Consider the following 18,652-nt stretch of genomic DNA (forward strand, 5'->3'; position numbering starts at 1 on the left):
TTGCCTTTCAGTCTACCAGTCTGTCCTGATGTTCCTATTCGAAAAATCTAACAGAAAGACATCTGACAGAGGAAGCTTTAGTGTGCAGGTTCCAGCCCCAGCATCACAGAGCAGAGCATAGAAAGGTAGACTTGGAACATATGACAGTAGCGTAACAACTGGCAGAGTCATTCTGGCTATACTTGCAGCACCAGGCTTAAAATACCACATGGCTCAAGATGTGATACAACCACAATTTGATCTCCATAGAAGAAAGGCATATCATTTATCAGTCATTTCCTTTGTTCCAGAAACTTCATTAACAATGAACCAACAATGTTGGTTCATTAACAATAATCCTGGAGGATTGTTGTTTGTTTTGTTTTACAGATGCGGAAAGTAAAATTTTACGTGGTTAAGCTGCTTGCCCAAGACTAAGTAGCTAGGAAGAGGTAAGGTCAGGACTAGAAACCAGCTCTTTCTTTCACCTCTTGGTCTTTCTAGAGAGAAATCTACATCATGGAGCTAAGGCCCATGAACCTAGATGGAAGGACAGTGACTGGACCACTCCTGGCGATCCTAGGACAAATGACCTGTGCTAACCACCAGCCTCTGGAAAGCTCTGGCCCAGAAGGTTTCCATCCTTTGATCTCACATTTAGTCAGACTCAACATCTAAAGTGATTTACTCCTGCTAAATGCTGGCCTCACTCCCATGGGGAAGGAGCCAGGACTTTATCTGAATGAGCTCGCCACCTCTTGGAGGACACATCACTCTGCAGTCACCCACAGCTATATTGTGGAGAGAGTGCTTGTGTCTGTGTGTCTGTCCATGTACTCATGTGTCTTATAAATTCAACCTTACTCGATAGAATGACATTCTTGGATAATAGGCCATTCAACCACAGAGCCAAAAATTGCAAAGGCAAGAGTTATTTTTTGGCTAAATCCAGTCTCCAGCCTTAGCAGAACATGGAAGCAAATTGTGCCTGTATTTTCTGGAAATGCTGACGCTGAGATGGGACCTTATTGAGTGAGGAATTCATCAGGGCCCAAGGGAACTGAGAAGATAAATGCTACCAGGCGGCTGCAACTTGAGCAAAATTCAAAAACAATAGAATGTCAACTAAAGATCATAGAAGGCTGTGGTGAGTATGACAGAAAGCAAGGGCAACAACTTGGTCCCAAGACCAATGAGGATGTGGATAATGGCTGCTGGCACTACAAACACTGCTTTGAAAGAAGCCCAAAATGAAGGAGGCAGAGTCAGTGCTCCCTACCCAGGACTCCAGCTCATCACTGAGGAAGAGGGAAATGCAGCCAGCGGTTTGGCAATCTGCCCTCCCCAAATGCCCCTGTTCCAGCCTTCACACTGGTTTCCTGAGCAGCTCGGGAGGGCCAGGTATGGGTTTCTCCTGTCATGTCAGTGCTCTTGCAGAGAAGCCTTTTGGGCCCTTTTGGAAAGTGACTTGGCTGGAACCACACTCCTGCCAGCGTGGCAGCTGTTACCACTTATACCAGGAACATCTGGCCTGAAGATTGCAGTAAAAGTGACACTTGTCTACAGAGAAAAAATGTTGAAGTATACATTTTGGACATGAAGAAATAAGTAATGACATTTAATGTTTTCATAAAGCTGTTAAACTGAGCAGCAACCATCCAAGCCCCAGGCACAGGCATGGGTGTATCTGTTTATTACTGAGTGCCTGCAGGTCTGTGAAGGGCCTCCTACCTGGAACATCCCTGCCTGATTCAGGCTTTGTTCTCCCTCTGAAGGGAGGGTAGAACAAAGGGAGGCCCTTGGTAAAACCCCTCCCTTCAAGACCTCAGCCACAAAACTGAGGAGCTGGGAACAAAATATAAAGTGCACCTACCAAATGTCAGGAAATTTCACTTTGAGTAGCAGTTGTGTTAGTGGGAAAATCATATTTCTGGGGTCAGATTTCTCATCTATAAAATGGAAGTGTCAAAGATGATATGTTTAAGGTTCCTCCAATGTTTTATACTTTGTGCTTTTAAAAAAAGAGGTAAGTCCATCATTTCTCTGCCAGGCCCATAGGTTAACCATGATTCTTTCCATAGCCCACTGCTAAAAAAACACAGCTCTCTTGATGTGGTGATACTTGCCCTCCCTCCAACCTCAGAAAAAGGGACAGGGTCAGACAGGGCCTGCTTGGACGTGCTAGGCTCTTGGAGAAAACGACAGTACCTACAGGGGAGACAATACTGCCAGGACCCTGTACTGATCCTGTTCTACCCTGGGATACTTTTCCCATAGCTGGGCACCTGCCACTTTACCTCATCTTAGGCATTTTCTGCTTTTGAGTTTTTGGGTCAAGGAGAGAATGAAGCATGCTTGCTGTAACTGGTTTTCCTTAGGGAGGGGTAGAGTGTCAACTGGTGATGATATGGTAACCACAATGAAATTGGCAGACATTTGAATAATCAAAAGTGTGTATTTATGAATACACACTTTTTCTTTGTGATTTGTGAGGGATCAATCCTTTGCAAATTTCAATGCCTTTTGAATTTAAAAATGTCACCTGTGCCAAAATTACATATGATCAATGTCTTATTAATGTGTAAATATCATCAATAATGTGGTATGTCACTGTGTAAGTGCATGCTGCAACCAAGAAGATCCCATGAACTCTTTCTTATGATCTCTTTCATTAAGGGGTGGGGAGGCAGAGGCAGGTTCCACGGATTCTTAAATTGTTCAGCTATATCCCTCACCTCTGAAAGCAAGTTCTGAAGCATACCCTTTCTCCCAGAGAAGCTGCTCACCTTTCTCAGTGGACTGTGCACAGGCATTCTAACCTCCAGTGTCAGCAGTGGGGGTGGGAGGGTGGCCATGTGGAAGGACCAGAGCCAGGTTGCTGGCTAGTCTGGACTGTTTACTGTCAGGTCAAAGCAGAAGTGACAGCAGATTTAGAGGCTTGTGGGTCCATAGAGCACCCATGGTTTTGTGTTGCAATTTTTCTAAGCTTTAGTCTGTAGGCTTTTGGGTTCATTTTGTAGCTTTATCTCTGTGTTTTAGAAGCTGAGATTAAAGCAAAGACACTGAGCAAAGCTAGCGCCTGGGCCTGGGGATCAGAATGGCATACCTGCAAACATTCATAGGCAGGGGTCAGTAGGTCTGAGACAGGGCCTGTGCTTCAGCATTTCTAGCAAGCTCTCAGGTTATGCTGATGTCACCAGTAGATTACACTAAGTAGCCAGGGTGCTGCCATTATGAACTTGGACTTTAGAATCAAACACAACTGGGTTTAAGCCTGGCTCCAGACTTTCCTACCTATGTGACTCTGGGACAAGTGATATAATATTTCTAAGCCACAATCTAAACTCTTTAGTTTGCTGAGAGGATTCACATAGATCAGGCAGGTTCGCAGGGCCTGCCAGTCCTGGAGAGAAGGGTCCTGGGAAGCTTTGTGTCTGACTATTGACCTCTTGAGTTTTCGTGCCACTTTCAGGACCACACTCCTGAGCCTGGGCCCAGCCATAGCAAGACCTCTGCGCCTCACTTTGTTAATAAATCAAGGTTAACAGAATGATGCCTCCTGCTGGAGGCTCTGTGCAACAGAGTCACATTTGCTCGACTACCCTGGCTAGTCCATGACTGAAATCATGGGCCTTGTATACACGGAACCTAAGGAAATCTTTCTAAATGCTTATAAAAGGATGTGAGCATTACCTCATCTACATGTATGACAGGTGACTAAAATTGATAGAACTCAAATAGAGCACTTTATGCTACTGTCAAAATTGATAGGCATGTAAAGTGAGTTTTTACCAAAACAAAATTGAAAAGTACTGTGAAAATAAAACAAAAACATTTTTTAAAAATCTATTGGCTGGTGCCTAACTCCCTGACCCCAAGCAGTACAAGGATCAGCTATTCTAGTGTGTTCATTCAGTTGTCTAGACTGCTTCTGTGTGGAAGATAACTGTCAAACCTATGTCAAAATCTGGAATATTCAAGGTAAATGGGCAAAGCGGGAACTCCTCATTTGGCCTGAGGTACTTTTTTCTCCTTGCAGCTTCTGATAACACTCATGGAACAAACCATGGGTTGAAAAAATAAAATAAAATAAAAGCCCCTCTGGGTGACTTTAGAGGCCTCTTTTCCCACTAAGTGTGACCAACTTTCCAGCAACAAAGTTGACTTCCCCTGGTTTGAAACTACATACCCCATGACCTCTATTTGACCTGTCTTTGGAGGACAGCTTTGTTCTCTCCTGGTCCTCTATATTCCTAAGAAAGCTCTTCTGCAAAAAATGACTTTTTATCTTTGGACTAAGATGAGTCTTTTTCCAAGGCCTAGGGTGGTTTACTCACTAGGATAAATGCTATGAGTTGGCAGCATTTGCACCTCCTGCACAATGTAATTAGAAGCATACTAAAACACACTGCCCCCAGATCACTCTTCTTCCCCCTAGCAGGCAATGCCATTAAAAAAAAGTTAGGAGTTGAGAAGGCTTCTGACAAGTATCAAGTCAAGTCCTCTTCTCTTACTTGTACAGGAGTCTGCAAGAAGAAACACCTGCCAAAATGTATATAAGGGTTTAATGAAGAGCCACTTCTCCAAATCTGGATAACCTTTCAATCCAGGATCCTCCTAAGCAAGACACTGACAGTACTGGGCAGAATCATTTTTTTACCAATGGTTCTCAATATGTATGCATTCTAAAGACCACTTGTGTCAGAATTGTCAGATGAGCTTTTAAAAAATGCTGACTCCCAGAGCCTACTGCAGGTCTCCTAAGTTAGAAATGCTGGAGAGGCAGCCTGGGGATCTGCATACTGAAAAACTCTGTGAGTGATTTTGTGGAACAGGTCTTTTGACAAACATTTAAAAAAAAATCATTAACACCTTAACTGTGAGTTACCATCCCAGTCAGAAGTAGCAGGATGACCTGTTTGTGAGCTAAACTAGAAAGTGTTGTCCAGCCCTCCCTTTCCTCAGTGGGTAACTCTTGTATCAGGTTAGCTAAGACTGAAGTGCCCTGTGTCAGGCATCCTCTGATGGCACTCAGCTTCCAGTCTTTTTGCTGCCTGTACAGGACCCTGGACACTGAGAGCCAAGCTCTTTTTTTCATCCACATGGGCCTGGTGGCCCGGTGCAGCTATGCCCACTATAATACTTGGCTTATTCCTTTTTAGATAAATATCCTGAAATGTTTGTTTTGGACTGAATTTTTGGCAAGCCAATTAATGATTTCAGAAACTCTTTATCTGGAATAGATAGAGCATAATACTTGAAGGTTTCTCTTTATTTCTTTATTGCTGACATGTGATATACAAACTCATACCTAAGTATACTAAAAGAACCCAGTCATTAGTTATTTTAAAGTGAGAAATCATATGCTAATATATTTTCCTTTTTTTGTATTTGCTCAGATTGTTTCAGCAAATGCTTTTCTCTTTAGTGGAAATGTTCTCAAATGGGGAATAGGAGACATGATCAGAAAATTAAATTGCTTCGAGTCACCCAGGAAGAGAGCTTTGATGGGAGCTGACATTCTGAAGGTCCCACTTACTTCCAGATTATACTATGGAGAAAGAGTGCCCTCCCCTTGAGGGTGGCTAAAATAAGGGACTGCGGTTTCCTGCCCTGTGCAGATACTCCTCTACATTGTGATGTGACTTGGATTCACAAATATGACTCCTTCTCCTTCTGAGTCTTACTTCAGCAGAATTAGAGAAATGAAGGCTCTTCTAGCAGAGGGGTAGTCCCCTCCCAGCTTGCTGGTTACCCTGGGTTTGCCCCCCTTTTGGAACATTCTCACTTCCAATCTCTCACCTTACTCTACCCTCCAAAGCTGATGCTAGGGTTTAAACTGCACTTGGTGGTGAAACTCCACATATTAGAGCTTCCTTGCAAGTTCCCATGGACAATAGCTTCCAGTCCAGTAGGGCCACCATTCTGGGGACAGTTGGAACTCAGGAAGCCCCTCAGTGGTGGTAGTAAGCACTGAAGAGGCAGAAGCACTCCATCTCCCTTCATTCAGTAGGTAATGTTACTCACCCATCAAGGTGTGGTATGGCATGGCTTTGTATCACTTAGGGAGGGCTGGTGGATATAGTATGTCTTTGGAATGACTAAGCTGGTTCAGCTTCTTTCCATCTCTTACTGGAGGCTCAGATGAGGAAGCAGAGATCCTACCTCTTAGTGGAGCAAAGGGTGTGATGTCTGGCAGGAGGGCATAGCCTTTCTTTAACAGCCTAGAGCAGGTCAGCGAGTCTCCCTTCCCCTCTATCTTGTTTTCCGGGTTTTCCCTGCAAACATTCTTAAGCTTTTACTCCAGAGAGTGGGCCTGACAGATGACACTTCACCCAGGAACTTGATTTATGCTGTGTGGTTTGAAGCAATGTCAGCCACTGTTTCATCCTTATTAGAAACTGTAATGCTAGTTCTCAGTTTCCCAGTGTGCCTGGAGAAGAGTTGCAGGAAGGTGGATAGAAGAAGGCAGGATCTCTGAAACCCCGTTTTCGTTCTGTAGACAGAGGACTGCCAGAGAGCTCATCAACAGGTATGTCATTAAGATTTCTCTCTGCTGGTTTCTATCTGGAGAGCTGGAACTATGAAGACAAGGAAAAGAGAAGGGTTCAGCTAAGATATATCCTGAGGAAATTCCAAGAAGGAAAGGGAGCAGTAAAGGACTTGGAATCTAGAGCCCTGGGAGGAAGGAGGGGATAGGAAGCCTCATGTGTTTCAGGGAAACTTATTCACAGAAACAGATGCCCTCTCTCCGTCCCTGAGTGCGGGTCCCTGTGCAGACCCCGCGAGGTGGGCGGGAGGGAGCCTGTGGGAGAGCCGGCCCCTCTCACCTCCCGGCCAGAGAGGGAAACAACGCCAGCCCAGCGCGGGGATCATGGAAACTTTCCCAGGAGATATTTGCTCATCATTTTTTCCTGAGACCAGAAGCGAATGGCGGCAGATAGTTGCTAAGGATTGCGGGCTATTTAAAAACAAACAAACAAAACCCCTCACAAATCTGAGAGCAACGACTTCTGGTTTGGAGCTGGAAAACAGAAGCCCCGTGGCGAGAGGGAGCTCCTCCTCCGTTTGTTCTTTGGAAAGGTAAGATTGTGCGTCGTTTGAAACCAGCAAAGGTAAATTTCTCAATTGAGAAAAGAAAAGTTAAAGCACTAAAATACTCTTAGGTAAAATGAAATAAGGATCACTGAATTTGCGAGTTTTCGAGGAAGGGGCCCCGGGAGATGTGGCTTGCTCGCCAGCAGGGGGCACGTTTTCTTTAGGATTGCGTTCGGGAGCCTCTTGAAACCTCGCAGCCAGACTTGTTCGAGTCCCCTCGCCGGAAATCGCTCTGCAGATAATAAGCCTTCAGTGCCTGGAAATGTTTAATTACCGCGAACGCTCATTTTGCTTGTGCTGGCCGCCGCCGAGGCCGCCAGTCCGGGACGCAGAGCCACGAGTGCGGTGGGCGATTCTATCCGCGGGGTCTCGTCCTAACCACACAATTGGGTTCAAACCACTGTCCTGCAACATCCTCGGTTTATTAGACACCGCGTTGTTTGTAATACACTTATTTCCATCCAGGATAAATGAAAAGTGCAGTAATCTTAGAACACAGATCTATATGTGTCGAAATAGGTTGACAACTCAGATTTGTATAGAAGGTAAAAACCCAGCACGCCTCTTGCACATATTTTACATTTGATCCTCTCAACCACCCAGCAGTATCCTCGTTTCCTTTTACCGAGGGTAGCCTGCTCACTTAATTTCATTCGTCTTTTCTTGCCTCACTTTAAAAGTATTTTTACAAACCAAAGGGGCATCAATGTATGTGTGCATTGCTACATTTATTAAGGAGACACATAGTTACAAGATATTTGTGTGTTCATAAAGAACTTACGAAACGGGAACTGCCTGGGAAAACAGTTCACTTTCCCTTTCAGTTTTGGTACTGTAATTTGTTGCAGCCACAACAATGAACGCTGGCTCTTGCGTCCACCTGGTCTCTAGTCTCCTAAGGACCCTGGATTGCCTGCACGTTATCTGAGGTGCTATCTGAACAAATGTGTGTGCAAGTCCTATTACCTACCTCCCCTGCTTAACCACTTTCTCCCCTAAGCTGAATTTTGACCTGATTGACCGTAATGGTTCCAGAGGAACTATTGAGCCATTACAATCCATCATCTAAATGAATACAGAGGGACACCTAAATCTCCCGGTTATTTGAAAGCTCCCTTACGTGCGTAAGGGTGGGCGGGGGTCTAATGAGCAGACCCCCAATAGTCCACAGAATAGTTACAGGAGGAAGGTGCGTTGGACGCAAAAACTCTCAAGTGCTAGGTAAATTTCATTTAAAAGAACGAGACCATTTTGGGGGTTACGAACGAGTGCAGAGAGGTAAGGCTCTTCTTCTTTTTAAGTCCAAAACAATATAGGCCACATTCTAGTTAATTTTCTAGAAGCTGCTCGTGCTCAATTTTCATTCTGAAGACTGGCTGGGTGCTTTCTTTCCCAGGGAGCAGGAATCGGAAGAGGGGTTGCGGTTGGGGCAGGGAGAAGAGTATAGACAGTCACCACCCTAGGCGCGCCCGGGAAGATACTGCAGAGAGGGCTGCCTGCGGGGATGGGTTCGGTGCGGTCAGTAGCCCAGAGGCTCCGGCCAACCCGGGAACGTTCCCTTGACCGACTCCACCAGGAACCGCGGCGTGGGGAGGAGCGCTGGACCCGGACCTGGAGGCCTCTACTACGGGGACCATTCCCCTGGGGTATCTGCTTCCAGCCAAGCCTGGGACCCCTCAGGGGTCCGCGGCTCCACCCTGTGGGCAGTGGGCGAGAGAGCCTGCAGGAGCCGCCGCAGACCTCGCGCCGGGCGCGGTCGCAGTCGCCGGCAGCCGCGGGTGGTGGAGCGCGCTGGATTCCCAGGAATGAGATGCGCGTCCATACAGGAGTTTTGCCACCTTCGGTGGGCTCCCGGGTGGGCACGAGGGTTAGCTCCCAGCTACAGAAGACATTTATCAAACTCAATGCCTGACGCTTCGCGAGTCCCAAACAAAGCCGACTTCGCAACGAGTGCCCTCATTGCCCTAGGTGTCCTGGGTCCTGCCCTTCCCAATCCATACAAGCCAGAGTCCGGGCGGGACAATGCGACCTAGGCTCTGCTTAGTCTGATCAACTTATCTTAAATAGGATGGAGAGAAGATCCCCCTTGCACAGAGTGGTGGGGTTAGGGGTGGTCCTTCGCTTTCTGGGCTTCCCCACACCCGTTGCGCCTAGAGGGAACCAGAACTCTGGTTGGCTTCCAGTGGAGACCCAGGCCAGGGTTTGAGGGCCACACTCTTGAAAGCTGAGTTTGTTGGAGGACTTTTCAGCTCCTAGCAATTCTCGAATTCCTTTATCCCAGCTTTCTGTAGTTTTGCTTTGTCAGCGACTTAGGGAGTCTTCAAAGCCAGGCATCTGAAACAGGGGAACCCCTGTGGAAGCCAATTGATGCCAGCACCCAAGTAGCTCTTGCCTAGTCCTGTCTGGCCTTGCTGACCAGCTCCAGGCAGAGGTGGCTATAATTCCTGGGGGGGGGAGGCCTGGGGGGGAGGGCTGAAGGACCAGTGCCAACCTTGCTTCCCCATCCTTTTCCAAATCTACCAAGTTCTAGGATTTGACCTGACTCAGGATCAAGTTTTCAAGATAACCTGGAAAAAGCAATGTGAACCAACATGGTTGCTTGTTTCTTTCTTTAGGATCAGGAATCTTCTCTTGCCAATAACTCTTTGGAGATCCCACTGCGACTTGGAGCTTTCTGGAAATCTTGAGACATGTTGGCCAAGGGACTGTTTTAGAAGAGAAAGACAAGTAGAAACATAGAAGCACAGTTGAGCTGTGAAGAGCTCAGAACAAGAGATGGAATATATACATCCTAGGAGGTGCCATCCCATCTGACTGTCCAGTCCCTGTTCCTAAGCAGTCTGGACAGCCAGAGGCTCTATTATGTTGGTTTCTTTTTTTTTTTTTTTGAAAACTATCACTGGTGGTAATGGAGATTCCTCAAGCTTTGCCTACTAGGAAAGCCTGAGACCAGGAACACACACTCCCTGCGCCCAAGGTGGAAGCCAGCAAAGCCCAGGAATGCCCTATCTGGACTTTCCCTCCAGGTCTTCCTCTACTGCTGGAACTTCCTGCCCTGGAATCTCTTGGCCTAGGGTGTGATCTCAGTTCCCTTCTACTCCAAGAGGCCACATTCTGGCCAGAATGTCACCCCATACTGACAATTGCTAAGTTTCCAGGTGCACAGGCAAACTTATGTGTGTCTCTTACTCCTGTACTAACCCATGGCACTGGATAAGTGCATTCCCTTTGGACAAAGATTGCACCCTTCCTCCTCCCCACATAAGCCAAAGTTACCCGAGGTCTGAGGCCAGTTTCTGTTCTCAAAGCCTGAGGATATGAGGAAAGTCTCTTTCAACTATGCTTTTCAGAGGGGATCTGTGTGACTGTCTCCCTAGTTCAGGAATCACAACCCTCCCCACCACCCAAACAAAAACAGATTGGTTTTGCAAACCAAATCTGGAGATAGCAGAAGTACACAGAAGCTCCTCTGGAGGGAAACAGTACTAATACTTAGAGACCCACTGAAGCCAGCATCCAGTCCCACAGATGTGAAGGGATCACTCAGCAGCTACTCTAAACCAAAGGCAGGGAGTACCACTCCCAGGACCACTCAAGCCTGGGGAAACCCAGTGACTCCTTCTGTGCTGAACCCACTCAGCATGTGTTCCAGAAAGGCACAGGGAAGGGTGGGATGGGGGTCAGCCAGAGGTCAGCCCCTGATATGAGCAGTTAAGAAGGTACTGGTACCCTCCAAAAGGCCTAAGCAGTGAAGACAGATTTTTTTTTAACAGTCAGAACCCCGATTCCTTTTAGATTGCAAACTCCACCTGAGCGGTAGAACTGACAACTTTGCAGCTTGCCTTTCTCCAAACTCCCATCCATTCTAAAACAAATGTGTGACTATAGAGCGGAATCAGGAGCATTGGGGTGGAATCCCAGAGAGTCTGGATCCCAGTAAAATAACTTTCTTGACGTCTCCCCGCCCACCTCTGGCCCTTCTACTGAACTCCAGAACCCAGGGTCTGAGGTCAGCCACAGGCACTCCCATGTTATCGCTCGCTTGCGTCGGTGACCCTGGCTCTCCCGCACCAGGAACTAGCCAGCACTGCCTGGGTTACCGTCCTGGCCCTGAGCACGCGTGGATGCCCAGAAGCTGCTCCGCACTCGGGGTCCGCCACCTCTGGAAAGAGATTCTGGAGGAGAGGCGACTCTGTCTGGCGCCGAAGTGCGCTGAAGCCCGAGCCGTGACGGGGGGATCCCGGTGTACAGAGCTCCCGTCCCTCTCATCTCCCTCCCGCCAGAGCACAGGCTGTGTCCTAGAAGCGCAAGAATTGGACCTCGAAACGTACGGTTCCAGCCCACTTTCATCTGCCAGGGGCTGTTTCCTCTAGCGCGCCAGGCGTGTCCCTGTGAACCTAAAAACTAAGAAGGGGTCGCGCGGGTCTAAGAGGAGGGGACGCGGGTCGGGCGAAGCCGGGGCCGGGCGAACGCAGCTGCCAAAGTCTGCTGCCCGGGTCAGCAAAACTTTGTCTCTCAGTGCGCAGGCGCAGGGCAAGGTTGGGGGGGTAGGGGAGGGAGGGGAGGAATCCTGAGGCAAGGCGCGGGTGGGGGGAGAGAGGGAGGAGGGAGGGTGGTGGATTAAAATAAGTAGGCGGCTCGGTGCTAAGGGATGAGTGAGTCGGAGCTCGGCCTCTCCCCTGCGCGTTCTCAGCTGCTCCTGGTTCAGCCCCAGCGAGGGAGCCGCGAGCGAGACTCACCATCCCCGGCGGGCGGGACCAGCGGCTACTGAGTGCTCCCGCGTGCCGGGCGCTCGGAGTCCCCGCAGCCGGAGGCGGGTCGGGACTCTAGAGCTTCAGAGGTGCTTGTGGGCTCCAACGCCTGTGGCTTCCCGGGTCCTTCTCGCGAAAACCCCAGAGACGTGCTCAGCTCCGGGACCGCCGCGGAACAAGGTAACTGCTGCCCTGGGCGCCCGGGCTCTCCAAGGGGAATGCGGGCAGGACTCCAGGGTTCCTTGTCACCGCGCGGGTGCCTTCTCTCTCTAAATGTCCCCGAAGGAAGCTCTTGCCCAACGAATGCTGCAGGACCTTTGTGAAAGTAAGAGCAGGGTGGCTGGGGGTGTTGGCTCAGGGACTTTCCGCGCGGGGTCCTCGGTCTCTGACCTGGGGGAATGAGGAGGCGGGCCTCCGCTGCTGCCGCCAGCCCGCCTGGCCCCGCGGAATCCTGGGCGAGGTGCCCACGGAGTTTGGAAGTCAGTCTGCGGGCTCCCTGTTAAGAAACCAGAGCTACTTCAGCGGGCACAAACTTTCCCGAGATGCGCTCCTAGCTCAGGCTGACTCGTCTTAGCTGGTGAAGAAGGAAGCGAGAGTGAGTGGACGGTTTCAGCCGCCGCCGACCGCGCCAGGACAGGTGCATGCCTCAGCCGGTAGCGCTTTAGTGCAAGTTTGTCGTTTGAGGCGTTGCACTCCGGTATGAGGCCGACTAGACCCTGGAGCGCAAGGCCACGCGTCTGACCCCCGCCTTCGCGCTCGCTCTCTGATTTAGGGATATTCTCTATAGGATGACTGCCCTGTGCCGTCAAGGCCTGGAGGGTAACCCTTGATAGTCCCGGTGCAGGGAGGCAATGCAGAGGGGCGCAAGCACTGCTTCCCAGTTCGAGACCCGCATGCCACAGTAGTGGAAACTCGATGGAGAGGCGCTGCCTCCGGGCTGGGGAGTGGAAAGGAAGGATTCTTTTGCTCCCCCAACTATCTTCTAATCCGGCCATCAGGAGACAAGGTAGAAGCCTGAAGAGAGAGGGGGAGAGCCAAGGGGCTGCCTGCTGAACTAATGTTCCCCCGAAACGTCCCTGACAAGAAAAATAGAAAAGCACTTCCAGTAATTTTTCAGCAGCTCAGGCAAGAGTGGGTGGGCTCTCGGAGTGTAAAGTAGCTGTGAGGGTGTCTTTGTTGCCAAAATTTGGTAAATTTCACCTAGGCTAAGAGCTGCGCGTTGGCTCTTGGAAACAGAAACACATGCAAGGCTAGTCTCCTGGTTCCCAGGGAAGAGAAGGGCTGCAGGGGACATTCTGCGACCAGCGAGATGTTCTGTCCCCAACTCCTTGAGGTAATTACGGTTTCATTAAGACTGGGGAGCAGATCGCTGAGGACGCAGCAAGCACTTACGTGCAGGGATGGCCGCCTCGCCGGTGGCTTCATTAGGTCTCATTCGTTGGGAGAATGCTACAGAAGTATCAGGTGCTGGTCAGTCCTCTCGATGGAGGTCCGGACGACTGACACCATCCGTTTGGGGATTCCATGTCAAGGATGATTTTCTTGGGTTGCTGCTGGGCTCCTCCAGGCGCAATCTCGTAGAGTTCGCTCTCGTTCTCATTAATGCAAGCAGTTAACTCGCTCACGCTCAATTAGCCCCAAATAAACCACTTTAATAGACTATGCACACTTCATTAATGCCCGGCATACGGCTGGGTGTAGACCCGTGATTGACACTCCACCGCGCGAGGGACACGAGCGCCCGCGCCGTTCAGAAATCCGCGATCCAGAGCGCAAATTGGGTCTACAGTGAGAGATGGAGACCCTCACTCGCATCTCCGGAGTCCCGAGGCCCCAGCTCCTTAAAGAATGGATGCCTGGCCTGGTTTAACTCTCTTGTGTTTAAAGATCGAAAGCGTTCCCATTGGGGTTCCGGGGTTGGGGAAATGGGAGCCGGAGGGGCCGGACGCTTGCTCATCCTCTCTGGCTGGAGAGGCCATAGTGAGACTGTTTTTGTCTTAGTTGACCGCCTGAAACCGGATCGTGCTTTCGGCGCATTCTTAATACTAACTCAAAGAGCCACGTTTCGAACGAATTTCGTTCCCGGGAAAAGTCGTTGGCGTGAGCCTGGGGAGCCCGGGCCTCGGAATGCGGCAGAAAATAAGAAACTGGCTGGGCCCTGAGAAAAATGAATACAGTGTTGGGGAAAACAAGACAGGGCAGATAGCCCAGAAAGGTTGGCTCCCAGGAGCCATCGTGGCTACAGGCACCTCCGCCTCCGCCCCCTACTGAGCCCAAGGTCGCTCCGGTCTTCTCCGCTCCTAGGGCGAGGGTGAGGAAAAGCCTGGCGAGGTTAGCGGGTTCTCCCACCTCAGCACCCGGAGGGTTCGGGCCCATGTGCAGCCTACAACCCTGACGCCATGGTCACTCGTTTGGCCTCAGAGGCCTCGCGGCGCCTGACGGGCTCTGGGGACCTGGAGATAAGGATCTGATTTCCAGCGCCTGGAGGGGAAGAAGAGGTGACAGCAAATCAAAGAGCGCCCCTCTCGCCTAAGTTCGGGTCGACCTTTGAAGTTGGTGAGCCTTCTTTTCCTCCGCTCTCCACCAAACGGGTCTATCCTTCTCTCTGGACCAGTTAGTGGTTTGCTTGGCCTCCTCTCAGAGCTCTGAGATGTTCTGGGTTTCTTCCCGGCATGACCCGTGCTCGGAGAAGAAGTCGGATGGAGACAAGTCGGGTGCGGAGGCCATCGCTCTGCTGTTGGGACCACGCTCTGCTTTAGAGACCGGTTAACATCACATATATGCCTCCGCTAGCCCGAACCTGAATTCATTGCAGTGGTCAGACTTGGTGTTCATGAGTGCAAATTTAACCTTCACAGACAAATCTCTGCAGACTCTTGGTGTTTGTATGGCCCACCACACAGCCAGCGACCTCCCTGCCAGCTTCCAGGGGAAAAGGTTTTCCGGGTCAGGATTGTCCTCACTTCTCCCGGGGAACGGGTGCTGCACATCCTTGGACAGAGTCAGGCTTTTAGAGCCTCGCTGCAGTGAAAGGCCGAGACCTTGCTGGGGACTGTGTATCATCTGGGGAGGGGATGCCTTAAACTAGGAAGCAGAGCAGGGACTTATTATGCCTCCCAGAGAAGGGGAATTACTCCAGTTTAGAGGAGAGAATGAGGAAGAAAAGGAGAGGAATGACACGGTAAGGAAAGAAGTCAGCAGCTGAGGATTGAGACTGGGCAAAGGAGATAGAAACCCAAGGACCCTGCTTTGACAATGATTTAAGTAACCCTAAATTGAGGGCCAGGAGTTTAGTGCTTGGGCCTCCCAAGTTTCCCTGATACTTTAGACTTTCCTTCTACCTGTTCTTTCCTTCACTGGACAGACTTAAGTTAGGAGTGTCTGGGAGGGTAGAGATGAAATACTTCTTTGCGGAGCCTGACTTCTCTCCATGGAGGCTGGAGACCATGACCCAGGAAGCCAAGAGATGCCAGTCCTTGGTCACTTCAGTGTGGTTTTCCTCTGGCCTTGCTCAAGCTTCCTGACCTTGCAGTTGGAGGGTGCATAGACTACAGCAGTGGTAGCCTGGCCTCAGTGCTCTTGCCTGTAGGCATACCTACCTGCCCAAGGCTCACTATGCACAAGAACATATTGACAGTCCCAAGACCTTGCTCCCCTATGGGAGAATGAGGGCACTGAAACTCCCTAGTGTGTGACTGCAGACTGTGTGGCTAAGTAAATGAAAATGGGTGTCAGCATCCTCCTTGAAAGGAAAGTGGGATAATTCTACAAGCAGCTGCAGAGAGGGTGGCACCAATAGGGTTCACTATTAGTAAAGCAGGAAAGAAAATTTAAGGTCAAAGTTGAGAATTCTGAGGAGAAAGATGACATGGCCTCTTTGGCTACTGAAAGCCATATTGAAGGTCAGCCAGAAGACCTTAATGCCCTGGAGCCAGGAGGTGTGCAAATTTGTGCGCATGAGTGTGTGTGTTGTCTGTGAGGCTCTTCATGGATGCAGTGTGAGCCTGTGTGTGTGTGTGTGTGTGTGTGTGTGTGTGTGAGTGTGTCATAGGCCCTGTATTTTCAAGTCAGTTCTGTTCTATGAAACTCTAGTGGTCCTAGTGTACCGTTGTACCTCATCAATTCTGCTTCAGAATGTGTGAATCTGTGTTTATCTGTCAGTGTTCATTTCTGTGTTTGTTTACCTGCACATGAATGTGTAAGTGTTCTCCCCAACTCCTGTTACCTTTGCAGGAGAGTATAATTCTGTGTTGGCCCAGGCTTGCTGGGCAGCCGGTTTCTACATGCCAGTTTTCCTATGCTTGTGCTTTTCTTAGCGTCTTATATACAGTAGGGCCTTCTTTTAAGTGGGTTGAATGGCATAGGATTTAGTTTCCTACTAGTTTTTCTATCAAGTTTTGTGTCTCTTTCAGAGGCTACTTGCAGGGAGCCTGCAGACCAGGGAGGGTTCTGAAAAGAGGACTCCCCAGTGTCTTATGTTCCCATCTTTGTGAGGATGGTGGGTTCTGTGGGTGGGGTTTCCTTCCCTCAGGGAAAGAGAGTGGGGCTGGGCTGGAAGAGGGAGGCGACCTACCCTGAACTTCTCTTTTCCGCCCCCTCCCTTCTTCCTTTCTTTGCAGATCGAAATTGAGAAGCCACCAAAACTGCCGAAATGGGCAGCAAAACCTTGCCAGCACCGGTGCCCATCCACCCATCCCTGCAGCTCACTAACTACTCGTTCCTACAGGCAGTGAATGGCCTGCCCACAGTGCCCTCGGACCACCTGCCCAACCTGTATGGTTTTAGTGCATTGCACGCTGTGCACCTGCACCAGTGGACGCTGGGCTACCCGGCCATGCATTTGCCACGCTCCTCTTTCTCCAAAGTGCCGGGTGCAGTGTCCAGCCTGGTGGATGCACGGTTTCAGCTGCCTGCCTTTCCCTGGTTCCCTCATGTCATCCAACCCAAGCCCGAGATCACCGCTGGAGGCAGCGGCCCAGCACTCAAGACCAAGCCACGCTTTGATTTTGCTAATCTGGCCTTGGCTGCCACGCAGGAAGATCCATCCAAGCTTGGCCGAGTGGAGGGTCCCGGCTCCCCTGCAGGTGGGCTGGGTGCCCTCCTGGACGTGACCAAGCTGTCCCCAGAAAAGAAGCCCACAAGGGGACGCCTACCGTCCAAGACCAAGAAGGAGTTTGTCTGCAAGTTCTGTGGCCGGCACTTCACCAAGTCTTACAACCTACTTATCCATGAGCGGACGCACACTGATGAGCGGCCCTACACCTGTGACATCTGCCACAAAGCCTTCCGGAGGCAAGACCACCTACGGGACCACAGGTGCGGCACTATGGGTGGCCCAAGAGAGATTTCTGACTACTTCTTGCCCCACTGTCCTCCTCCCTAATGAGATTCACAAGAGACCCCTTAGTGCCCCTACCCCATGGCTCCAAGCCTCTTGAGCTCCAGGGAATTCCCTAAAATCAGGTAGGAGACCCAGAGATAGGTTTTGGAGCATGGATGGAGAAAATGTGGAGGTGAACAGTACCAAAGACAAAGTCAGATCTCTATAAGCTCCAGAGGAACACAGTTCCTGAGCCACCTTCCTCCACACCTCCCCGCCCCTGCAGGCCTGTCCAATAGAAGTTTCTGTGTAAGGGAAAATACAACAAGTGACACGTGACAATTAAACATTTGAAATGTGCAACGTGTGTGCCTGAAAACAGAAGTTTTAGTTTTAGTTAATTTGAAGTAATTTTAATTTTAATAACCATCTGGGCTAATGGTTTCCATTTTGGACAGCGCAACTCTAGCAAGTGGCTCACCGGCAGCTCCCTAGACTCACCTTCAGTGTGGACTCAGGGCTTATAAGGAGGCCAAGCTTGCCCCTCCTCCTCAGGAAGGCAGGCAGGCTGTTTCGCTGGACCTGTTTGCGAAAAAGAAAGACGTTGCCAAAGCCTCTGCTTCACTTCTCACCTCCATCCTCAAACTCAGTATTTTGCTTCATCCTTACTGGGTACCCCACAAGCCCCTTTCCCTTTGAGGGTAAGCGCTCCATAGCAATGGGAAATCTTCAGCAACTGTTCATAACATTGCATCACTTTGCAAGGAGTAATTCTCTGTTTCTGCCCCCAGATATATTCACTCCAAAGAGAAACCTTTCAAGTGTCAAGAGTGTGGGAAAGGATTCTGCCAGTCCAGGACTCTCGCTGTCCACAAGACGCTACACTCACAGGTGAAGGAGCTCAAAACCTCCAAGATCAAATGCTAAACAAAGCCTCCGGGTCACCAGGACCCCGGGCTACGCCGCCTTCTCCGGCAGAGGGACCAGAAGCCTGAAGGACTCTGGCGGGCAGCGGGAGAGGCGCTCGGGACCTTCCCCCACCCCAATATTGTCCCCTGGGTCCTAGGCACACGCAGCGCTCCAGAGCCCCGCCCCCGGCCGCGACCCTGACCGCCCGGGCAGCTCCCCCAGGACGCGGCTAAACTCTTGGCCAAAAGGCGGTACTCACGTGGCAGAAGGGAAACTGCATTTAAAAAGAACGAAAGCTCCGCGGAGCCGCAGCGGCGCCTCTCCCAGAAGTATTATTTTTTCTATTGTTATTTTATACGTTTTCTTTTTTTAATTTTTTTTTCTTTGACCATATAAGCTTGTAACTCTGACTGCGGAGAGAAAGGGGAGAGGAAGAGAAGTGCTGCGCACCGGCAGCTCCCAGCCCCCCTCCCGCCCCGTCCTACTCGCGGGAGCCTGCAAAAGTGTAATCTGTGTATCTGCTTCAGCCGCCCGGCCCCGGGGACCGCGGCGCCAGGAGCGCCCTTCCCAGCTCCCGCCGCGCAGCCGGCCGCGA

At 50.2% G+C, this 18,652-nt stretch overlaps 1 protein-coding gene across 1 annotated transcript; it reads left to right on the plus strand.

Moving 5' to 3' along the window:
* The first annotated feature begins 11,699 nt into the window (after window positions 1–11,699).
* OSR1 (odd-skipped related transciption factor 1) lies at window positions 11,700–18,261 on the plus strand. Its single transcript, XM_008068268.2, is given in 5 exon segments — window positions 11,700–12,008; window positions 16,448–17,144; window positions 17,940–18,051; window positions 18,053–18,134; window positions 18,137–18,261. Coding segments are annotated over 4 exon segments (981 nt in total). The 5' UTR covers window positions 11,700–12,008; window positions 16,448–16,479; the 3' UTR covers window positions 18,259–18,261.
* Window positions 18,262–18,652: the final 391 nt, after the last annotated feature.

This window comes from Carlito syrichta, unplaced genomic scaffold, assembly GCF_000164805.1.
Source record: "Carlito syrichta isolate Samal-C Ts95f unplaced genomic scaffold, Tarsius_syrichta-2.0.1 Scaffold309910, whole genome shotgun sequence".
Lineage (NCBI taxonomy): Eukaryota > Metazoa > Chordata > Mammalia > Primates > Tarsiidae > Carlito > Carlito syrichta.